This window comes from Silurus meridionalis, chromosome 9 (assembly GCF_014805685.1).
Source record: "Silurus meridionalis isolate SWU-2019-XX chromosome 9, ASM1480568v1, whole genome shotgun sequence".
NCBI lineage: Eukaryota > Metazoa > Chordata > Actinopteri > Siluriformes > Siluridae > Silurus > Silurus meridionalis.
Genome location: NC_060892.1, coordinates 21,638,323 through 21,658,399, shown reverse-complemented (window position 1 = coordinate 21,658,399; position 20,077 = coordinate 21,638,323). Strand labels below are relative to the sequence as shown.

Below are 20,077 nucleotides of genomic sequence, written 5' to 3'. Positions count from 1 at the left end.
TTCCTTTTTCTTAACATGCCTAAAAGCCTCCCTCTTTTTTTCACTTGGCTCTCTAAACAGCTTTTAGCAGCTGAACTGTCACCTCAGAATTTTTGTATTGCATAAAAAAGAAGTGTTACACACTTTGCCGCTCATCAAACATGACACTTTATTTATTTATTACCGTTTGGATCGTGCTGGGTGACAGACTTTCTGGCGCAGTGTTTAGCTGTGATAAACACTAGGAGTGCGTGTGTTTTGTCTTTGAGGCTTGATGCGCATTTCAGTACATGATCAAGGTGCCAAAATATAAAAACACATTTATATGGACGTTTTAATCTCTCGGATTTGGAAGAGCATGTTGCAAATAAAATGCATTTCGCTGAAAATATAAAAAAACATAGATACAAAATGAAAGATATTTAATCCAGGTCTAACTGTCCTGATCTTACTTTCACATATCTGCCACTGAAACCCCATATAAACATTAAAACATTCTGCATAAGTCCATAATTTCTGTATTTTACATTTACATATTTTAATATTCTGAACATATTATTTCACAATCATGTAATTATTGTAATTACCTTCTTAAAAGAGAGGGGATTTGCAGATGCAAAGTCGTTATAATATGAGCAGTTTAATTACCAGATATAATTATTGACAGATTAAATGAATCGTATTTTATGCAACATATAATTGCATTATAGCAACAACACAAAGTACCGGAGTGTAAGTACATTCCAAAATGCTCATACGAGGAGCAATAACTACATGGAATAAAGATGTTTTTGTAAACCCCTGGATTGGAATGGAGCAAATGAACTGATGCTGAACTGAAGTTGTATTCAGTCAGACTCTGAAATGACATTGTTAGGCTACAAGTGGTAAAATGGGAATTAATCTAATATCCAGCATTTATTATTTGACAGACGTTATTTTTGAAAAATAAAGAAATAATTTATGGAAGATGTTCCAACTCTGTAAGGAAAAAACAGTTTATTAAATCCTTTTGTTTAATCAGTCCTACATTATCTTAATTAGTATTAGTAGTAGTGAGGTAAAGGCAATAGATCTGAACGATGAATGCTCCACTAGAACACCTTTTTAGAAAAAGTCTTGTAAAAAAAAACAATTACAATCGAACATTATAGCCATAATAAATCATAGTACTTTGGATACTTAAGGCATTTAAAGGGAAATACTTTTCTAATTTTACTTAAGTTAAAATTTAAAGGGAGCACTTTTACTGGAGTAATATTTTACCTAGCATATCTCTACTTTAACTCAAGTGCATGATTTATGTACTTCATCCATCACTGCACAATACACTGTTTTTTGATTAATATAATCATAGATGCAGTGTCATTTACATTTACAGCTTTTGGCAGACGCACTTATCCAGAGCGATATACAATTATCTCATTCATAAAACTGAGCAATTAAGTGTTGAGGACCTTGCTCATAGACCCAACAGTGACAGATCAGTGGTAATGGGATGTGAACTCAAGACCTTCTGATCAGAAGGTCATGAGTTCACATCCCATGTCTTTCTGATCAGAAGTCCGCAAATTAACCACTAAGCTACTCCTTTCCCCATCAATTAAATACTAAGAAAAACATATTCATTTTTAATAAACGTAAATAAATAATATATAGATTGTATTGTAGTGTACATGTTGGGCTCATGTGTGTAAACATGTTTTTTCTGCAGATATTGATGAGTGTGTCACGCACACACACACCTGCTGGAACGACTCGGTGTGTGTGAACCTGCCAGGAACCTTTGACTGCGTGTGCGTTAACGGCCCAGAATGCACTGGGGACTGCGTACAAGTTGAAGAGCTAAAACACAATGGACAAGAGTGGATGCTTCATCATGATCATTGCACTGTGTGCACCTGTAAGGTAATCACAAACACACACACCACACAGCCATTAAGAGCACAAAAACAGCCTCTGGAATTATTTTAAGAGAGAAATTAAATCCGCAATAAAAACCAACGAGAATTTTATGTGCTCAATATTGTGAAACAATGGACACCTTTATGTTATGTGGGCATGTAGGACGGGAGAGTGTTCTGCAGACGGAGAGTGTGTGACTGCGCCGCTCCTGACCTCGATCTGTCCTGCTGTTCGGAGTGTGACATGCACCAGGGCAGTCAGTGTATCCATCAGAACGGACACACACTTTACCGCAGCGGAGAATCCTGGATCTATAATTGCCAGCAATGTCAATGCCTGGTACAAACACATACCACACACACATATACACACAAACAAACAAGCACATAGACCTTTCTATCTCTCTGCAGCTCTCAATTTCTGTCCTTTTCTGGTATGAAAAATAATGTTATGTAAATGCTATATTTTGTACATACATTGACCAGGCATAACATAACATTATGACAGGTGAAGTGAACAACACTGATTATCTGTTCATTATGGCACCTGTTATATTAGGCAGCAAGTGAACAAAAAGTTCCACTTATGTGTATGATATGAGAAATAAGCATGATATGATAAAATAGCATTTTAATGGATATTGACTGATTACTCATTGTGCAGATTTCGGTTTATATTAATACAGTAATCTGCACAATCAGTAATCAGTCAATATCCATTAAAATGCAATTTTATCATATCATGCTTATTTCACATATTTATCTAAATAACTCTGTAAATTAAATGTTGTAGAATGTCAGAGAGGCAAATAAGTTCTCTCTCTCTCTCTCTCTCTCTCTCTCTCTCTCTCTCTCTCTCTCTCTCTCTCTCTCTTTCAATCATGCTACTAAAAAATAATTTTGATTATGTGGGGCATCTGCAGTACAAGACCCCTGACTGACACATCATTCTGCCTGTTTGGAAGCAGAGAAATTGGCTGTGCTCAACAACAGTACGAATGAGGAAATATGCATCCTTAAGGTTTTTGGATACAAAACAATCCTATTTGTTTCCAGGTTGCAGCACATGTAATACATTATACAGCCAATAGTTCATAGACCCCTGACCATCACACCCATAAGTAATTTGTTCCTCAAGCTCTTCCACAAATTTGGATGCAGAATGTTGTGTTGTCTAGTATTTGTATGGTGAAACCTACGGTGGCTGAGAAGTGCAAAACACATAATCAAATCGGAAAACAAATTAACAAATGCAAAAACAAAATAACAAATTCAAAAGCAAAATAACAAATCTAAAAACAAAATAACAAATTCAAAAGCAAAATAACAAATCTAAAAACAAAATAACAAATGCAAAAGCAAATGAACAAATCCAAAAACAAAATAACAAATCCAAAAACACAACGACAATTCAGACAATGTTTACTTCTGTTATTTTCTTATATTTAAAGGTGCACTAATCAAAATAAAAAATAGTTTAAAGTAAACAGAGAACATTACACATGTACAAAAACAAAGTGATAAGATTTCATACTTTCTGTATATCTTGAATGACAGGTTTCTCGTCCAATGATCGGTAAGCGTTCCATTCACAAACTATACATACCTTTTCCGGTTTGTCTGAATTGTCATTGTGTTTTCGAATTTATTTTGTTTTTGGATTTGTTCATTTGTTTTTGCATTTGTTATTTTGTTTTCGGATTTGTTATTGTTTTCTGACTTGTTAATTTGTTTTCCGATTTGGTAACGTGTTTTGCACTTCTCGGCCACCGTATGAAACGGTAGTATGCAGAAACATTTTCTTCACTGGAAATAAGAGGCCCAAACATTGTTCCAATATAGCCACTAAACACATTTTGGATGAACTGGAACATTGACTAAACACCAGACCTCCTCCTCACCCAACACCAGACACTGGGAGGTGGTAGCTTAGTGTATAAGGCATTGGACATTTGTATCTGAAGGTCATGAGTTCAAATCCCAGCCACACCAAGTTGCCACTCCTGGGCCCCTGGGCAGGACCTTAACCTGATAGCTGCTCAGTTGTGCTCATTAGCAAAGGAGAGGGCATCTGCCAATAGGCCGTAAATGTTGCATCTCACTCTTGTAGCTGAATAAGTCCAAAAGCCATACCTGAAACTCTATTGGAGAACTTTGCAGACAAATGGAGCTTTTTGTAACATCTAAGGATGAAAAAATTTGGAATGAGATGTTCAACAGTCACATTTAGATGAGATGATCAGGTGTCTATGAACCTTGGCCATTCAGTGTTTGAATATACAGGGCACTTAATTGGGACAAATCTGTCTGTTTTTAGTTTTTTTTTCTGAAAATCTCTTTGGGGAAAAACATTATGGTCCACGTGCTATTGACTGCACTTTAATATTATAGCTAACAGGGTTGTGTGTCATACTTGTCTTGTGAAGATACCTGTGTTAGGCAAAGGTTGTTTGAAAAACAATAGGTTACTTTCGTAACCCCGGTTTTCTGAAACATCGAGTGGAAAGATCCACCTATGGGAAGGACATCCGTACCTGACCTCTGCAGAAGCATCCATTTGCACCAAGTTTGGCTTGACAGACAGGAACGCGTACCCAATGGCAGGTAAGGCAACGCCCCTTACCCAAGCGCATAAGGCACCTGCACGCGCTCCCTCTCCTCAGTTAGCATATTTGCAACCCCTGGTCCTCTGCAGAGGAAAAAGGAGGAGGATGAAAAGCGGGGAGCTCAATCCCCTCACCAGTGAAGGCTAGAAAGCATTTAGGCATGAAGGCCGGGTTAGGCCTAAGCAAAACACTATCTCCTTTGAAATGAACCGAGAGCGCATGCATATGACTGACACGTTTGGCGGAAGCCAAAAACCAGAAGCAGAGCCGTCCGGAAACTTTGGGGGGATATCCCAAGAACCCAATCCGGGACTACACCTTCGGTGACCGGGATGAGCGGCGCACGCCCTTCATAAATCTACGGAAAAGGAGGTGCTGTCCCACCGTAGTGGCGTGACACGCAGCGATAGCCGCTAAATAGATCGAGCGGATCTCCCCAGCAGTATCTCACGTGTTTCGCACATGCAGGAGGACGGGAAGAACCTGCTTTCTCAGGCCGGAAGGAGGTCCCAGAAGCTTACCATCATATACGTCTCTCTCCTGATCAGAAGCATTCAGGAGAGCCGGCCATTCGATGTTGAGCCGCGTGGCAGCGCGTTCACAAATCTCCAGTGAAACCGATTGAGGCGGGGCGGAGGGAACCTGAGGGACCACGGAAGCTGGGATGACTTCCTCGTTGTTTGAGCCGTCGAGAAGGCCCGCCTCGATCTCATCCCCGGAACCTGTCGGTCCTTCGGGGAAACGGTTGTCGCCCGGTAGCAAATTCTCGAACGGGGAAGGACACAGGTCGGCCCAGTCAGAGGAGCTCTCCTACTCTGAGTCGGAGAGCTCAAAATCGACACACTGTGAAGTGGTCGTCTTGAGTCTGCGACGCAGGAGTTTTTTTGGGAGTGCCAGGCAATGGCTACAGTTCTCCGGGAGGTCAATAGCATCTTGCTCATGCTTGAGACCCATACAGACAACGCAGAAGGGATGGGCATCCCTGGCGGCGATGAGAGCACCGGTTAGGGTTAGGGTCTGTCAAGCCAGACTTGATGCAATTGGATGCTTCTGCAGAGTTCAGGTACGGATGTCCTTCACATAGGTGGATCTCGAACACGAGATGGTGAAAGAGAACTAGCTGTAAATGTAAATTGTCTCACAGACGCAACTGGTTATTGAGCTCCAGTGCTTAAGATATAGAGGGAAGACCCTCCCACCATTAGACTTCTGATTACAGAAAACAGCACTTGGTAGTTTTGGTCAGACATGGTTTATAGACTTGAGCAGGTCTTGTTTCTTTGTTTTATCCATTGTGACTGGTAGATGCTGCACCCTACATGGTACCTTCCACTGCTGTTGTACCAGATAAGTGATGATTTAATTAATCATGGGTTTGTCTGCCAAAGATTTGTCTGTGTACCAATGTCTGCTAATGTAGCCTGTTTTGACCAGGTCCTGACAGTGATTTTGCCAAATGTTTCAGCTAAACTAATCTGCTTTATCAGCACTAGTGATTCTGCCATAGCCTGAAGTGCTTTCTGTAAGATCTCTGAGCTTATCTTTTTTTGTTTGGTTTGCTACAGGCATCCCTGAAGGGCCAGTTGTGAGTGTGGCATTGGCCATACAACTCAAACTCACTAGTGCTTGAATTCTGTCACGTGTCAGAGAAATCATTGCTTCAGTGGAATATTTCCACGAGCTGCATTAGTAAATATATCACAAAATTATCTTGTCCAGACATAGTCTTTTTTTTGCCAAGACCGTCTTAACACCAGTCTGTAGGGAATTCAGTGCCACTGCTGTACTGTGCATGGGCTTTTCACTCCAGCCATTGGTCTGCTTCAGTGTCGAGCTACCTTTTGCTTCCTCACAGTCTCTGCTGCTATTTCTCATGTCTGCCATTGCCATTGAAAGGTGATGAATAGAAAGCAGCATTTTCATAGCTTACCCCTTCTGCATAGCTTGAATAGCATTATGCAGTAGTTTGGCCAGAGCTCTGTAAGTGTGTCACACATGTTCAGGCTCGCAACAATTAGGTCACATGCATTGTCCAGCATGGCAGAACAAACGATTTCCATCCTGCATCTGAAATATCTGAAAGGCTTCATAATCACACTCATTTTAACAAATTAAAATTTCATAGACTTGTTACCATTTTATGAGTAGTTACTATGCATCTTCATCAAGCACACTTCTAACTTTCACCAGCGAATGTTCAAACAAATAGGGCAATAATAGAATGCTGAATTAAACACTCAACAGGAGGGGAAAAGAGCAATGAGACCTGTTGTCTTATGAATAGCAGTTAAAATATGTACAATTTTCTTGCCTTTTTAACTTTCTTGCCATTGTTTATGAGATATCATTACATAATTTCATTTATAACTATGCAGTAATCTAAATAATTTTCACCCCTCTGCTTTCCACAATTCTGCTTTTCCAATAAATTATTTTTGAGAGCATCAGTCACTGCAGCATTATTCAACATCACTAACAACCCTAATTATTGAATATACTGGGTGCTGGGTGACCTAAAAGGCGATTTTATTATTAGAAAAAAAAAATGCTACTGTTAATCAATGCAGGTTTTATTGCGTGGATTTATAATGCGGGGTAGTGATTTCTTTCTTGTGTGTTTGAATATGTTGATTTTAAATGTTTGACCTTGTGGTGTGAGGTAAGAAGCTTCTTCTGTTCGGTTTTGTAGTTTATATACACCTGTAAATTTTGTTATTATTTTTAATTGTAATAATTTTTTTGCATTTTCAGGGACCATGCAGCTTTTTATTGTAAGCATAATTCACTGATTATTTATATGATTGGATTTCATTTGTATCAATGTACAATATAGTGAAAATATAAACATGTGGAATGAAACATCTTACAATGTTTCAAAGTCATCTTGGGCAACAAGGTTCAAAATTAATGACTATTAATTATCATTTGGTGACAAAAGTAACATTGGTAGCATTTGGCCCAGATTTAGTCAGAAGAAGAAGATAAATAAGGAAAAGGGTTAGGGTTAGGGTTAGGGTTATTAGGTGATTGGCCCCATAATAATTATAATAACCATACAAATTATGTTGATATTAAGGATAAAAAAAAAATTAATTATTAAATGAATTACACAAAAAATACAGGGGGAGAAAAAAACATTTCTGTACCTCATCAAATCCTGAAAGCTGCTGTCTCTTTTCTGCCATTTCCCTTCAGCCAGAGTTCATTGCAGCTGGCAGAGTTTGCCAGGGCGTCACAGTGGGCTGCCAGATTTAGCAATTAATTCGGTTATATGACTGCTACAATGAACAGCAGGATGAAGAAAAACTTCTCTAATTGCTGCTACCTTTGTGTAAGCAGAACCATTCTGAGTAAGTAGGTCAACTACTGCAGTGATTTATCATTTCATCAGGAAGTGTTTCACCACTCAGTTTACAGAAACACAGCTAAAAACCACACCATCTATTTTCACTCCATATCCATCTATTTCACACATTCCTTCTCCACTCTCACTCTAGACACATTTGGAGAAACTTCTGTCTACCCAGTTTCCACACACTAGCAAAGTAAGTTAAATGTAGTTTCTGTCCTAGTTATCTTCAAAATCAAAGGCTGACATGCCATTTATTTTCTAACTGAATATAGAATATAAACTGTTTCACTTTCAAGACATTTTATCTGCATAAAGCTAGAAAGGATAACACTGTCAGTAGACATGTCCACATTTAGCTAAATGAAAGTTCTATGAGATGATTTGACAGCAATGATGGCAGAGGTTATTCTTTTTGTAATCAAATTGCCAGCATGGAGCCAGCATCTTCATGCAGCTTCGATTAAAAATAATTAGTGCTAAATCTTGGTCTGTGTAAGCAGCTAATGATGTCATTCAAGCAGCAAACCTCCTCCAATGCTGGTTGCTAAATAAGGAGAAATTACTTGCTCACCCAAACAGAGACTTATCAGAAAAACCAACACGTGGCTCCGGGTTTTATAAATTAGACTTGCAGGTCAGTCACTAATTTAATCTAGCCTAGATCCTAAAACACCTAGAGATGTGTAATTATATCAGATTTTGGTCAGACAGATGCTCGTGCTAGGAATCTACAGGGAAAATGTAGAGCGGCTATGTGGTTGTGTGTGGATGATGCAATTTGTAGTAGCTATGTCTGAAATATTCGAAACTGAAGTGTCAGTGGGTGAATGCGAAATTAGTGCAAGCTTCTTAATGTAGAAAAGAGGCACCAATGTAGCCAGAAATCAGGGAAGAACCTGACAGTGCAGAGAAAGTAAACACCCAGTAACAAAACAACGTTTCCTCTGTCACTGGGATGATTTTAGTTTAGTGGTATCTATCTTAATCTGTGTAAAAGAAAAAATGTCCATGTACATTAATGTATAAATATTTGATAAATATAAAATCTTTGGCCAAGAGAACCAAATTTCTGGCTGGGAGGGACATGATCTCTTTCTGCTGTCATTCACCATAACACTAGCCAATTGTGCTACCATATGATGCAGCATCAGCATCAGTTCAAAGAAAAGTTTTTCTGGTTTAGTTGAATATTCTAGAAAATATTTTCCAACAAGCCACAGCTTGGAAATAGAGTTGCATGAAACACAGTGATATGTACCAGTGCTCTTCTACTATATAGCAACACTCTTAAAATGCCAATTGACCAATTAGCCACATACACAGAACTCTATGGTGCACCATATATACAGTCAGCAGTGGTTATTAAGCATAATCTCACTTTGAACATAGTATAGGAGAGACAAAGTGACCATTATTTTCAACAAATGTGGGACAGCATTAAAATTTGGTAATTTACATTTACGGCATTTGGCAGACGCATTTATCCAGAGCGACTTACAACTGTGCATGGGAGGGTTAAGGGCCTTGCTCAAGGGCCCAGCAGTAGCAGCTTGGTTTTGAACTTCTGATCTTCTGATCCAAAGTCCAATGCCTTAACCACTGAGCTACCACCTCCCTCCTGCCTAGTTTATGCCTAGCCATGGATTATCTCACTGAAAATGAGGAAAAACCAGACTCAAAAGGAAACCTATCCTCATACGAGAGGCACTGATTGTGCATTCATTACAGTTAAATTATTGTTGAGGTGTACTGTTCAGTGATAGATGCTTAAATGCAGACCTTTTCAGGCAAACTGTAGTCCTAAGCCAATTTAGCAGACTGTTTATATTATTTACATTAGGGGTGAACCCGAATAGTCATAGATTCGATGCATCAATAGAAGGAGCCTGATTTGACTACGAACCTCACAGTCGAATCTTCGCACAGGTGCTATGAAACAAGAATTGTGTCGTGTTGGATATATGGGGTGCTCAAAATCTGATTTCACATAGCTACTGGGTTTCTCCTTATAAGTTAATATATAAGCTATTATGATAATGTTGTAAAATGTGAAAAGAGAGAAGCTTTTAATAAATATTTTGAACATGTTTGAATACATTAAACTCCCCCTGACAGATTTAAGTTTCACTTTCCATGATCCATGACTGGCCTAGGAGCAGTTTGGCCACAAGGATTTAAATATGTAACAATGTCTGGGAGATTCTGCAAAGGTATAGTCTGTTATAAATGAATTCAGTAAATACATTTTTGATTGTTTTTCAGTGTATCGATGTTGCGTTGAACTTAGAGCACTAAGCCGACAAGAAATGCAAATCCGTCGTATCAGTCTGCAGTGTTGTCTTTCTGCAGTTATTTATCTTGTTTTTTAGGTTTATCAATCCAATATGTTTAATAAATTTTCTTCTACATCTTTGTGTGATGTTCTGTATCTCATGGCTTTTAATTTTTATGAGTAATCGGTTTAAGACTGCTGTTATCTTTCACCCCCAAACCTCCCCACACCCTATTTCAATTACAGTAAATCCAAATTTCTTGTGTGTGTCAGCACACTTACTGATATTTAAGAAGGTTGAGCTGAGTTTACATGTAGTTTAGCATTAAAAAGTATATACGTCCATACGTTGTGTCAAAACATCTTTATTTTGCATTATTGATTGAAATGATGGAAAATCCCCTTCTTTTAGACAAAATTGAGAGCAGATGGTCCAAAAGTGGCTTTAGTTAAAGCACTTAGAGACAATTGATTCTTTCTTACACTCTTTATCTATGTCTCTGTAGGGTACAAATGAAGTAAATAAAGCTCATGCAGAGGATTTCAATGAGAGGACGCTCAGCAGAGTCATTATTTGGGTTAAAACTGCTACTTTAAAATGCCCATCTATTATTGGGATTATATTAAATAACAGAATTATGGACATGTCACTTTCAAAAAAACTGTATTTTTCCTATGAATGGAAAAATGGCTGCAGGGTTCAAATCATATTCATGTTACAATCATGATGAAATGATTAATCACTGTTCATTATGCAGTCTTCTGAAGAAATAGTCACTTCAGACTGAGTTGAAATGCAGTTGAAAATATTTATCAGAGAGGCATTATATGAGGCAAAATATTTTCGTTGTTTTGATCCGAAGTATATTTGCTGCATTGTTCTTAGCCTACACATTGTGCAAAAAAAAGAAAATATCATTGTATGGGCTTCACCTGAAACTCTCTCTCTCTCTCTCTCTCTCTCTCTCTCTCTCTCTCTCTTTTTGTGTGTGTGTATAGGGGGGAGAGGTGGAGTGTGTATCTCTCTCATGTCCCATCCTGCTGTGTAATCATTCGACCGTACTGGAGGGAGAGTGTTGCCGTCGCTGCATTTCTGACCCCTGTGCAGACGACATAGTGACCTCTGACCCAAAGCAGACATGCCGCGATCCTGATGACATCACGCGCCTCAGCGGCGACCTTTGGAGTGATCCCAATACACCATGCACCACCTGCACATGCAAGGTACACACACACAAAACACACTCTTCCTGCTATTTTAACACACTAGAGTTTTCATTTAAATGTATTTTATAGCCTCATGTAGTTTATGCTGTAAAGAAATTGTAGATAGAAACATGACTATAACTGTACTTTAGCTGCATCTCTCTTACGATTCAACATGCTCACTCACAGTCGCTCATCCCCTAAAAATATTTACACTGGACAAATAATTAACACAAGAAACATTCATACACATTAGCTAACTCAATCAACAAATAAATTGCTATCCGCAAAATGTATGATTAACTGTTTAAATGATTACATATGTGATGTTAAATATTTACACAAGACATTCCTCAGTTCTTCAGAGTGAAGGTTCTGTCAGTTTTTTTGAACTTCCCATCCAGTAAAAAGGAATATAATATATAGTATTATAATTTATAAAGCATTATTCCCAGCATATTTTTTAAACCCCATAATAATACCTATTTTCTCTTAAAGTGAATACTGTAAGTGAAAATCATGATATAGTCATGTAGATTATACACTTACTTCTTGCATGATAATAAAAAAGCATCGCAACACTTGCGAGTGATTTTCCTGTACTCTTTAAGCTAACAATAAACGGTTAAAAAAGGGGTTAGTGTTCCGAGAGTGCAGCTGAAGGCCAGCCATTATTTTACAATTACAATCTTACAATACAGCAAGACTGACTCGGAGAGCCTTTGTGTTTTACAGCATGCAGTATAAATCTGATGCACGATTAGCGTGTTTTATTTATTATATGGGTAATAAATAATATTAATGCCACACTCTGGTCTTCTGCAGAATGGGAAAATCTGCTGCTCTGTAGATTTGGACTGCATCAAGAACGATTAAACATGTCACCTTTTCATCGCCTAGCTTTTTTTTCCCCCCTCTTGCTCATGGACCGGACCAAATTTTCAGAAGTCTTGCAAGAAATATATATTGAAATAAAACGTTTCTCTCCTTCTGGATCCCGCCTGTGGCCCTGGCATTCACGTGCTGTATAACGCCATTCCGGGTTTATGGCTTCTTCACAGCAGCATTTACAAAATACAACATGCAATACTGTACACATTATTGTTTTTCCCTGGACGACCCTAAAACATTTAGGATAGTTTTTCTCCCTTTAGTGTTGCTGTAGTTTCATTGTTTCCTAAGCTCAGAGTCATAATCCATTAGTATGTGTGTGTGTGTGTGTGTGTGTGTGTGTGTGTGTGTATGTATGATTCATTAATTCAATGAAATTCAACACAGTTTTTATATGTATATGTAATGTATAAATTATTATTTGTGCATTTGCCAGCTTGTAATGTGTCAAAACACTTTACACTATTTAACCTGTCAACATTATAAAATAAATAAATAAATAAAAGCTTGGGACAATGTAACTTTTTTTCCTCTTGCATGTTCCTCCTTGGTTTCATTTGCAAAGTTTCATTCCCACCCCATATATATTTGTTATTTTCCCCACTGTTTGGGATTTCTGAAGCACACGAGACTGTTGCTGAATTTTTCAGGACACTCAGTGATTTAAGAGAATATTAACCCAGGAGACACATTCTTTCCCAATCTTAAAATTTGTGTCATTATATATATATATATATATATATATATATATATATATATATATATATATATATATATATATATATACAGTATATATATGATATCAGATGTATGTGTGTGTTTGTGTATGCGAGAGTAAAGAACCAGGACTGAGCCCTCTGGACCTAAACAAACACTGGGCTGTGAAATGTTAGAAATTTGTAGCTTGTAGATCTTGTCTGCAATGTAAAAAGACAAAAAGAAAAATTATATATAAAAAAATCATAAAGTTCCCTGTACATGTTTGTGATATATTGGATGATTTCTGACGAGTGCTGCACAATTTGGTGTGTTATTTCTGCTGAGATAAAAGGGGGAAAAAGCTGTTTTTAAGAGTTGTATGTGTTATTTGATTAAGATTAAGAGATGTATGTTATATGCTTTCATATTTTTTTCCTTGTTTTTTATTCTTGTGTCCTTGATTGTTAATGTAATCCACAGATTCCTTTCGAAACAGTCCAGCTTTTTAGTTATATAGGTAATGTTTAGCTATCACTGGAGCACACTCTCAATGTAACACTACCTTGTATATTATATATATATATATATATATATATATATATATATATATATAACCAGCTAGCTAGTTTGTCAGTTAGGAACCAGCACTAAGCTGCTTTTTCTCTAAGTCTAAATGCAGTCGTTAATTTTATATAATTCAATGTTTATTTGCCCTTTCATTGCAAGGTGTAGTGAATAAAGAAACTAAACCCAAAATGTTACTCATTCGGCCCTTTAACGGACTCATTGTATTTCTAGAAGTATTCTTATCATGTTGATAGTAATAATACCAGTCTCATTGTCACTGTGTTTAGTTGTTCAGCATGTTCTGTTAGATAAAAGTCAATGGCCATATTCATTAGTACGGGTCGATTAAACGATTAGGGCTTTGTAGCTGTTTTGAAGGTCTCATGGAAAAAACAACATAACCCCAAAACGCATGTTGCACTGCATGCATTCATTATTTCTAACACAGAGAAAACCAGCAAGGAGAAAGTTTTGTAACATTCAAAAAGGAGCAATTTAAACATATTTCCTACCAGCTTTATATTCTTCTGTCATTTTATATTGTCAAATTTTAACATCTATTTATCCAATTAAGTAGCTATTAATTACCTAGGCAATGACATTTTAAATGTACTATTTAGCCTTTGTTGTAATGGTAGCTTGCATATTAAAAGTAAGCTAACACAAGCTAGTGAGCTTTAATTTACCCTAATCCATATTAAAGAAACAAACTAAATAAAAACCTTTTAGCCCCAATTTTTACATGTGCATCAGTGTGTCTTTTAAAAGGTTCTGTGAATGCTACGGAATGTACAGTATATTTATTTTTATTAGTCTTTAATGACTTGTACGAATTTGCATAGCAACCTCAGGCTACAGATACAGCATAAAGCTTCAGAGTCTGTAAAGAAATTAAATACTGCAGTGATGTGTTCCTTTGTTATATGTTGTTTTTCCACTGAGGACACCAATTTGTTTCATTTTACTGCCTTAAGAAACAGATCAGAGAAAGAGATTACTGCTAACAGGAACTGGCTACCAATTAGCACTATGCATGTTAAGATATGCTAATATGTAGCCACTAGTGTATAAATATTTGCAAGGCTGGAGGTGAATTTTAATTGTCTATTTCTTTTCTGGAGTGGAATACTCTGTAATGATACAAGGCCAGTGTGTGATCTAAAATTATTTGTTTATTGTTTAATCCAATCTTTGTATATTAACTCATTATTGTGTAAATTTTTTTATTACTTCAAGTGGCTGCTCTCTGTACAAATTGTGAGTTTGATTAAAACACAAGAGATGATGAAATCTTGTGTGAGCAGTGATCCCTTTTTTCATGGATTTGCACCGCAATCTATAACATTTATTATATACCACATTTAATTTGCAATAAATACGATAAATCAGTAAATATTATTGTTGCACCAATTTAATTATATTTCAGTGTAAACTGATAGCTGTAGGTTTAGAGAAAGCTTGCGACAGGGTGCCGAGAGAGGAGTGGTATTGTATCAGAAAGTGCCAGAAAAGTATGTGAGGGTGATGCAGGACATGTATGAGGACAGTGTGACAGCAGTAGATTTTGCAGTAGGAACAACAGACTGGTTCAAGGTGGAGGTGGAATTGCATCAAGGATTGGCTCTAAACCCTTTCCTGTTTGCAGTGGTAATGAACAGGTTGACGGACAAGATCAAACAGGAGTCTCCGTGGATTATGATGTTAGCGGATGATATTGTGATTTTTGGTGAGAGAAGGGAGCAGGTTGAGAAGAGCCTGGAGAGGTGGAGGCACGTGCTGGAGAGAAGGGGAATGAAAATTAGTAGGAGTAAGACAGAGTACATGTGTGTAAATGAGAGCAAGGGCAGTGAAGTGGTGCGGATGCAGGGAGATGAGGTGGAGAAGGTGTATGAGTTTAAGTACATGGGGTCAACAGTGCAAAGTAATGGAGAGTGTGTTCAAGAAGTGAAGAAAAGAGTGCAGGCAGGGTGGAGTGGTTGGAGAAGAGTGGCAGGAGTGATTTGTGATAAAAGGGCTTATAAGGTTTTTTAAAGAATTGTAAAGGATTGTGAATCATTTCCAGATACATTGTAGGAAATAATTTATGACACTAAAATGTATTTTCATAATGTTTTTATGTCTGTAAATTAGCGTTGGGACATTGTCCATTGTTGAAAGTGCTATACGAATTAAACTAATTAAAACTATACTAAAAAAACAATTACCATAATATTTCTTATCTTCCATCCAGGCGGAGATATATACAAACAGTGGCAGTAAGAGTCTTTAAATAATTAACAAGGTTCTCCTCTCTTACCATTTTGGAAAACATTAACAAAAGTTGTGTGTGTGTGTGTGTGTGTGTGTGTGTGTGTGTGTGTGTGTGTGTGTGTGTGTGTGTGTGAGTTGTTTTTGAGTTCAAAGGAGTCATCGTTATAGGAGGGTGCTAGCTTTTTCCCCATAGGCCATATAATCCAGTACTGTAGGGTGAAACATTGACATACAAAAACCTCATAAAATTTAATGGAATCAAAGGCCTAACCAGTCAAATTAGATGAGATTTTACTTTTATTAGATTTGTATGACGTTTCAGTATCTGATACGACTTTACACATAATGCTCTAGGTGAAATGCAAATATCACCAAGACTCAATCAAAATGAAATGAGTTAGTGATCAAGCCAGAGTGGAACAACTGTGCTTCCTGCATTTATGCCAAATCTCATCATTAAATCAACGGTGTTTGTTATGTAATGAATGGGCTCCATATATATATATATATATATATATATATATATATATATATATATATATATATATATATATATAGATAAAGAAATTAGTGCTGCTTTCAAAATGTCATTTGGATTATCAAAGTGAATATTAAAGTCTCTGATGACTATTGTTTTTTTTTTTCTACTGTATTCATAATAGGGCCATGGTGGCCTCTTAAATGTGAATTAGTGGGAATGACAGTGCATTTATTTTATGTCAGGTTCACTTAGTGTCTATAGTGTACTTATAACCAGGCATCAAGCCACAGGATTCAGCCAAGTCTTTGTGGCCCCACTTGTTTGCTGATTTAATGGAAATAAAATTCAGTTCAAGTTGTTTTAGACAAAACATCAGCCATTAGATATAATGGTGCTGTAAAAACCTACTCTGATGAATGAGTTCACAAGGTACATGCTCTTAGACAGCATTAAAATAAAATGTTTGTCATGTTTGAGGCCATCTTAACATTGAAGAGATTACTGTTTGTCATGTTTGAGTTTAGTTCCTTTCAGTTTGCTTGACTTATAAAGCTGCATACCAATTGATTTTTTCAGAAATTGTTAGTGCGATTGTTTACACAGACCATTTGTTATTCATGAAAATTGTAAAATTTCAGAGAAACCAGGCAGCAACAAACCAACCATCCAAACACCAACACAACCAAACAAACGATCTTGCTCATGCTCCAAAGTCTGTATAAATGCGAACACAAAAACAATAGCTAAACCTCAACTGATTCGCTAGAAATAATCAAATTTGCAAATGTAAATTAGCTCTGCATTGCACATGCCAGGTAATTTAAAGTTAAACTGAGTTCATGCAAAGCTAGAGGCAGAATACATAGCAATTAAAAAAATAATAATAATAAAAAAAAATATATATATATATATATATATATATATATCACATGGCAGCAACTTAATGCATTTAGGCATGTAGCCATGGTCAAGATGATCTGCTGCAGTTCAAACCGAGCTTCAGAATGGGGAAGAAATGTAATTTAAGTGACTTTGAACGTGGCATGGTTGTTGGTGCCAGACGGGCTGGTCTGAGTATTTCAGAAACTGCTGATCTACTGGGATTTTTACGCACAACCATCTCTAGGGATTACAGGGAATGGCCTGAAAAAGAGAAAATATCCAGTGAGTGGCAGTTCTGTGGGAGCAAATGCCTTGTTGATGCCAGAGGTCAGAGGAGAATGGCCAGACTATTCAATTCAATTTAATTCATTTTTATTTGTATAGCGCTTTTAACAATGAACATTGTCTCAAAGCAGCTTTACACAGATAATGTGGTGATTAAATGTAAATATGTTCTTTGTAAGTATGTTTGTCCCCGATGAGCAACTGTGGCAAGGAAAAACTCCCCGAGATGGCAAAGGAAGAAACCTTGAGAGGAACCAGACTCAAGAGGGAACCCATCCTCATCTGGGTTGCACCAAATGTCCATTTGAAGCATATATGCAAAGTTGCGGGGTACAGTGATGATGATCAGAAGCAAACTGCACTCCCGAGTCAGTGCAGCAGACCGCTGACACCAACTACAGTCCAATCCGTCCTCAAAAGCACCCGTTCTACTCCGGAATTATATGGAACCACCCAAGGTGTTGATGAGAGACCGTCCGAGCTGCACAGAAGTGTGAAGATCCATGGAGGGAGAGGGGCAGGAACAGTGGTCACTGGAGCCTCAGGAGCATGTTTAATTTGACCGAAAGAGAGAGAGAGAGAGAGAGAGAGAGAGAGAGTGAGGGTGATGGGAAGAGAAGGATATGGATTATTAAGTGTAACTATTGGTGTATGAAAGTTAATGTCACTGTGCAGTTTGGACTCCGGCAAGACTCGCTATGGCAGCATAACTAAAAGAGAGAACCAGAAGGTAACACAGACATGAGGGATCTCTGGGATAAGAGGCGACCCACCACACCACCGTTCAACAAACCTGAGTGAACGTGTGAATGTGAGGGACGACAGCATACAAATATACCAGTTCACCAAACACTCTATATCCATGCCCTCCAGATCTGTGCCTTTACCTAAGAAAATCTACTGATAAAAGGCTTGACTAAATAAATAAGTTTTCAACCTCGACTTGAACACTGAGACTGTGTCCGAGTCCCGAACACTGATTGGAAGGCTGTTCCATAACTGTGGGGCTTTATAAGAGAAAGATCTGCCCCCTGCTGTAGTCTTCATTATTTGAGGAACCAACAGATAGCCAGCACCTTTTGATCTAAGTAGGCGTGGAGGATCATACTGTTACAGAAGTTCACTAAGATACTGCGGTGCGAGACCGTTAAGTGCTTTATCGTCAGTAGTAATATTTTATAATCAATGCGAGATTTGATTGGGAGCCAGTGTAGACTGATTAAAACAGGGGTGATGTGGTCATATTTCCTAGATCTAGTGAGGACCCTTGCTGCTGCATTCTGGTCTAACTGAAGCTTATTTCTGCACTTACTCGCACACCCAGACAGTAAAGCGTTACAGTAGTCTAATCTAGAAGTAACAAAAGCATGAACTAGTTTTTCTGCATCCTGTAACGACATCATATTTCTAATCTTAGCAATATTTCTAAGGGGAAAGAAGGCGATTCTGGTGATATTATTCACGTGAGACTCAAAGGAAAGACTCGGGTCAATAATCACACCAAGGTCTTTGACAGCAGTACATGCTGAAACAGAAACACCATCCAGAGATGCTACATAATCGGAAAGTTTATTTCTAGCTGCATGTGGTCCTAGTAAAAGTACTTCTGTCTTATCTGAGTTGAGCAGAAGAAAGTTATTAAGCATCCACTGTCTAATGTCCTTTACACACTTCTCAACATTGTTGAGCTGATCTAGCTCATCTGGCTTTGCTGAAATATACAGCTGTGTGTCATCAGCATAACAATGGAAGCGAATCCCATGTTTATGAATGATTTCACCAAGAGGCAGCATATATAAAGAGAAAAGCAGTGGGCCCAAGACAGATCCTTGAGGAACACCAAACTTTACCTCATAGAGTGTGGAGAACTCACCATTTACATCCACAAACTGATAGCGATCAGTCAAATAAGACCTGAGCCAAGAGAGAGCTGTTCCTTTATTCCTACAACGTTCTCAAGTCTAGCAAGCAGTATAGTGTGATCAATGGTGTCAAAAGCTGCACTAAGGTCGAGTAAAACAAGTAAGGAGACAAAACCCTGATCAGAGGCCAATAACAGGTCATTTACCACCTTAACTAGCGCCGTCTCTGTGCTATGATGAGGCCGAAATCCTGACTGATACATTTCAAAAATGTTATTCATAAGCAGATGTGAGCATAACTGCTGTGCTACAACCTTTTCTAAAATTTTGGATATAAAGGGGAGATTTGATATCGGTCTGTAGTTGGACAACTGACATGGGTCAAGGTCAGGTTTCTTAATAAGGGGTGGATAACTGCCAGTTTGAAGGATTTAGGTACATAACCAGTGCTAATGGAAGAGTTAATTATTTTTAAAACAGGTTTGATTACCTCTGGAGCTATCTGTTTAAAGAAACTTGTAGGCAAGGGATCGAGAAGGCAGGTTGATGGTTTTGATGAGGAGATTAATGAAATTAAGTCACTCTCATGAATAGGAGTGAAGCTTTGTAGTTGATTGTCCGTTATAATGACACTGCTGTCTACAGGGTTACTTGTAAAATAATTTGGATTTATATTAACCGTCTGGATTTTTTGCCTGATGTTTTCAATTTTATTATTAAAAAAGTTCATGAAATCATTACTACCTATTGGTGGTGTGCATGTGAGTGCAGTGCTTTTATTCCCTGTTAATTTTGCTACCGTGCTAAATAAAAATCTAGGATTATGCTTGTTATTTTCTAT

General features: G+C 37.7%; 1 protein-coding gene across 2 annotated transcripts in view; it reads left to right on the top strand.

Moving 5' to 3' along the window:
* Positions 1 to 12,922, top strand: part of LOC124391167 (protein kinase C-binding protein NELL1-like) — a 263,303-nt gene extending 250,381 nt beyond the window's left edge. For both annotated transcript variants that reach the window (XM_046857567.1, XM_046857566.1), the window contains 4 exons: positions 1,694 to 1,887; positions 2,047 to 2,223; positions 11,113 to 11,337; positions 12,145 to 12,922. In XM_046857567.1, coding sequence (XP_046713523.1) covers positions 1,694 to 1,887; positions 2,047 to 2,223; positions 11,113 to 11,337; positions 12,145 to 12,195 — 647 coding nt within the window. In that variant the 3' untranslated portion in view covers positions 12,196 to 12,922. The remainder of the gene's footprint in view (positions 1 to 1,693; positions 1,888 to 2,046; positions 2,224 to 11,112; positions 11,338 to 12,144) is intronic.
* Positions 12,923 to 20,077: the final 7,155 nt, after the last annotated feature.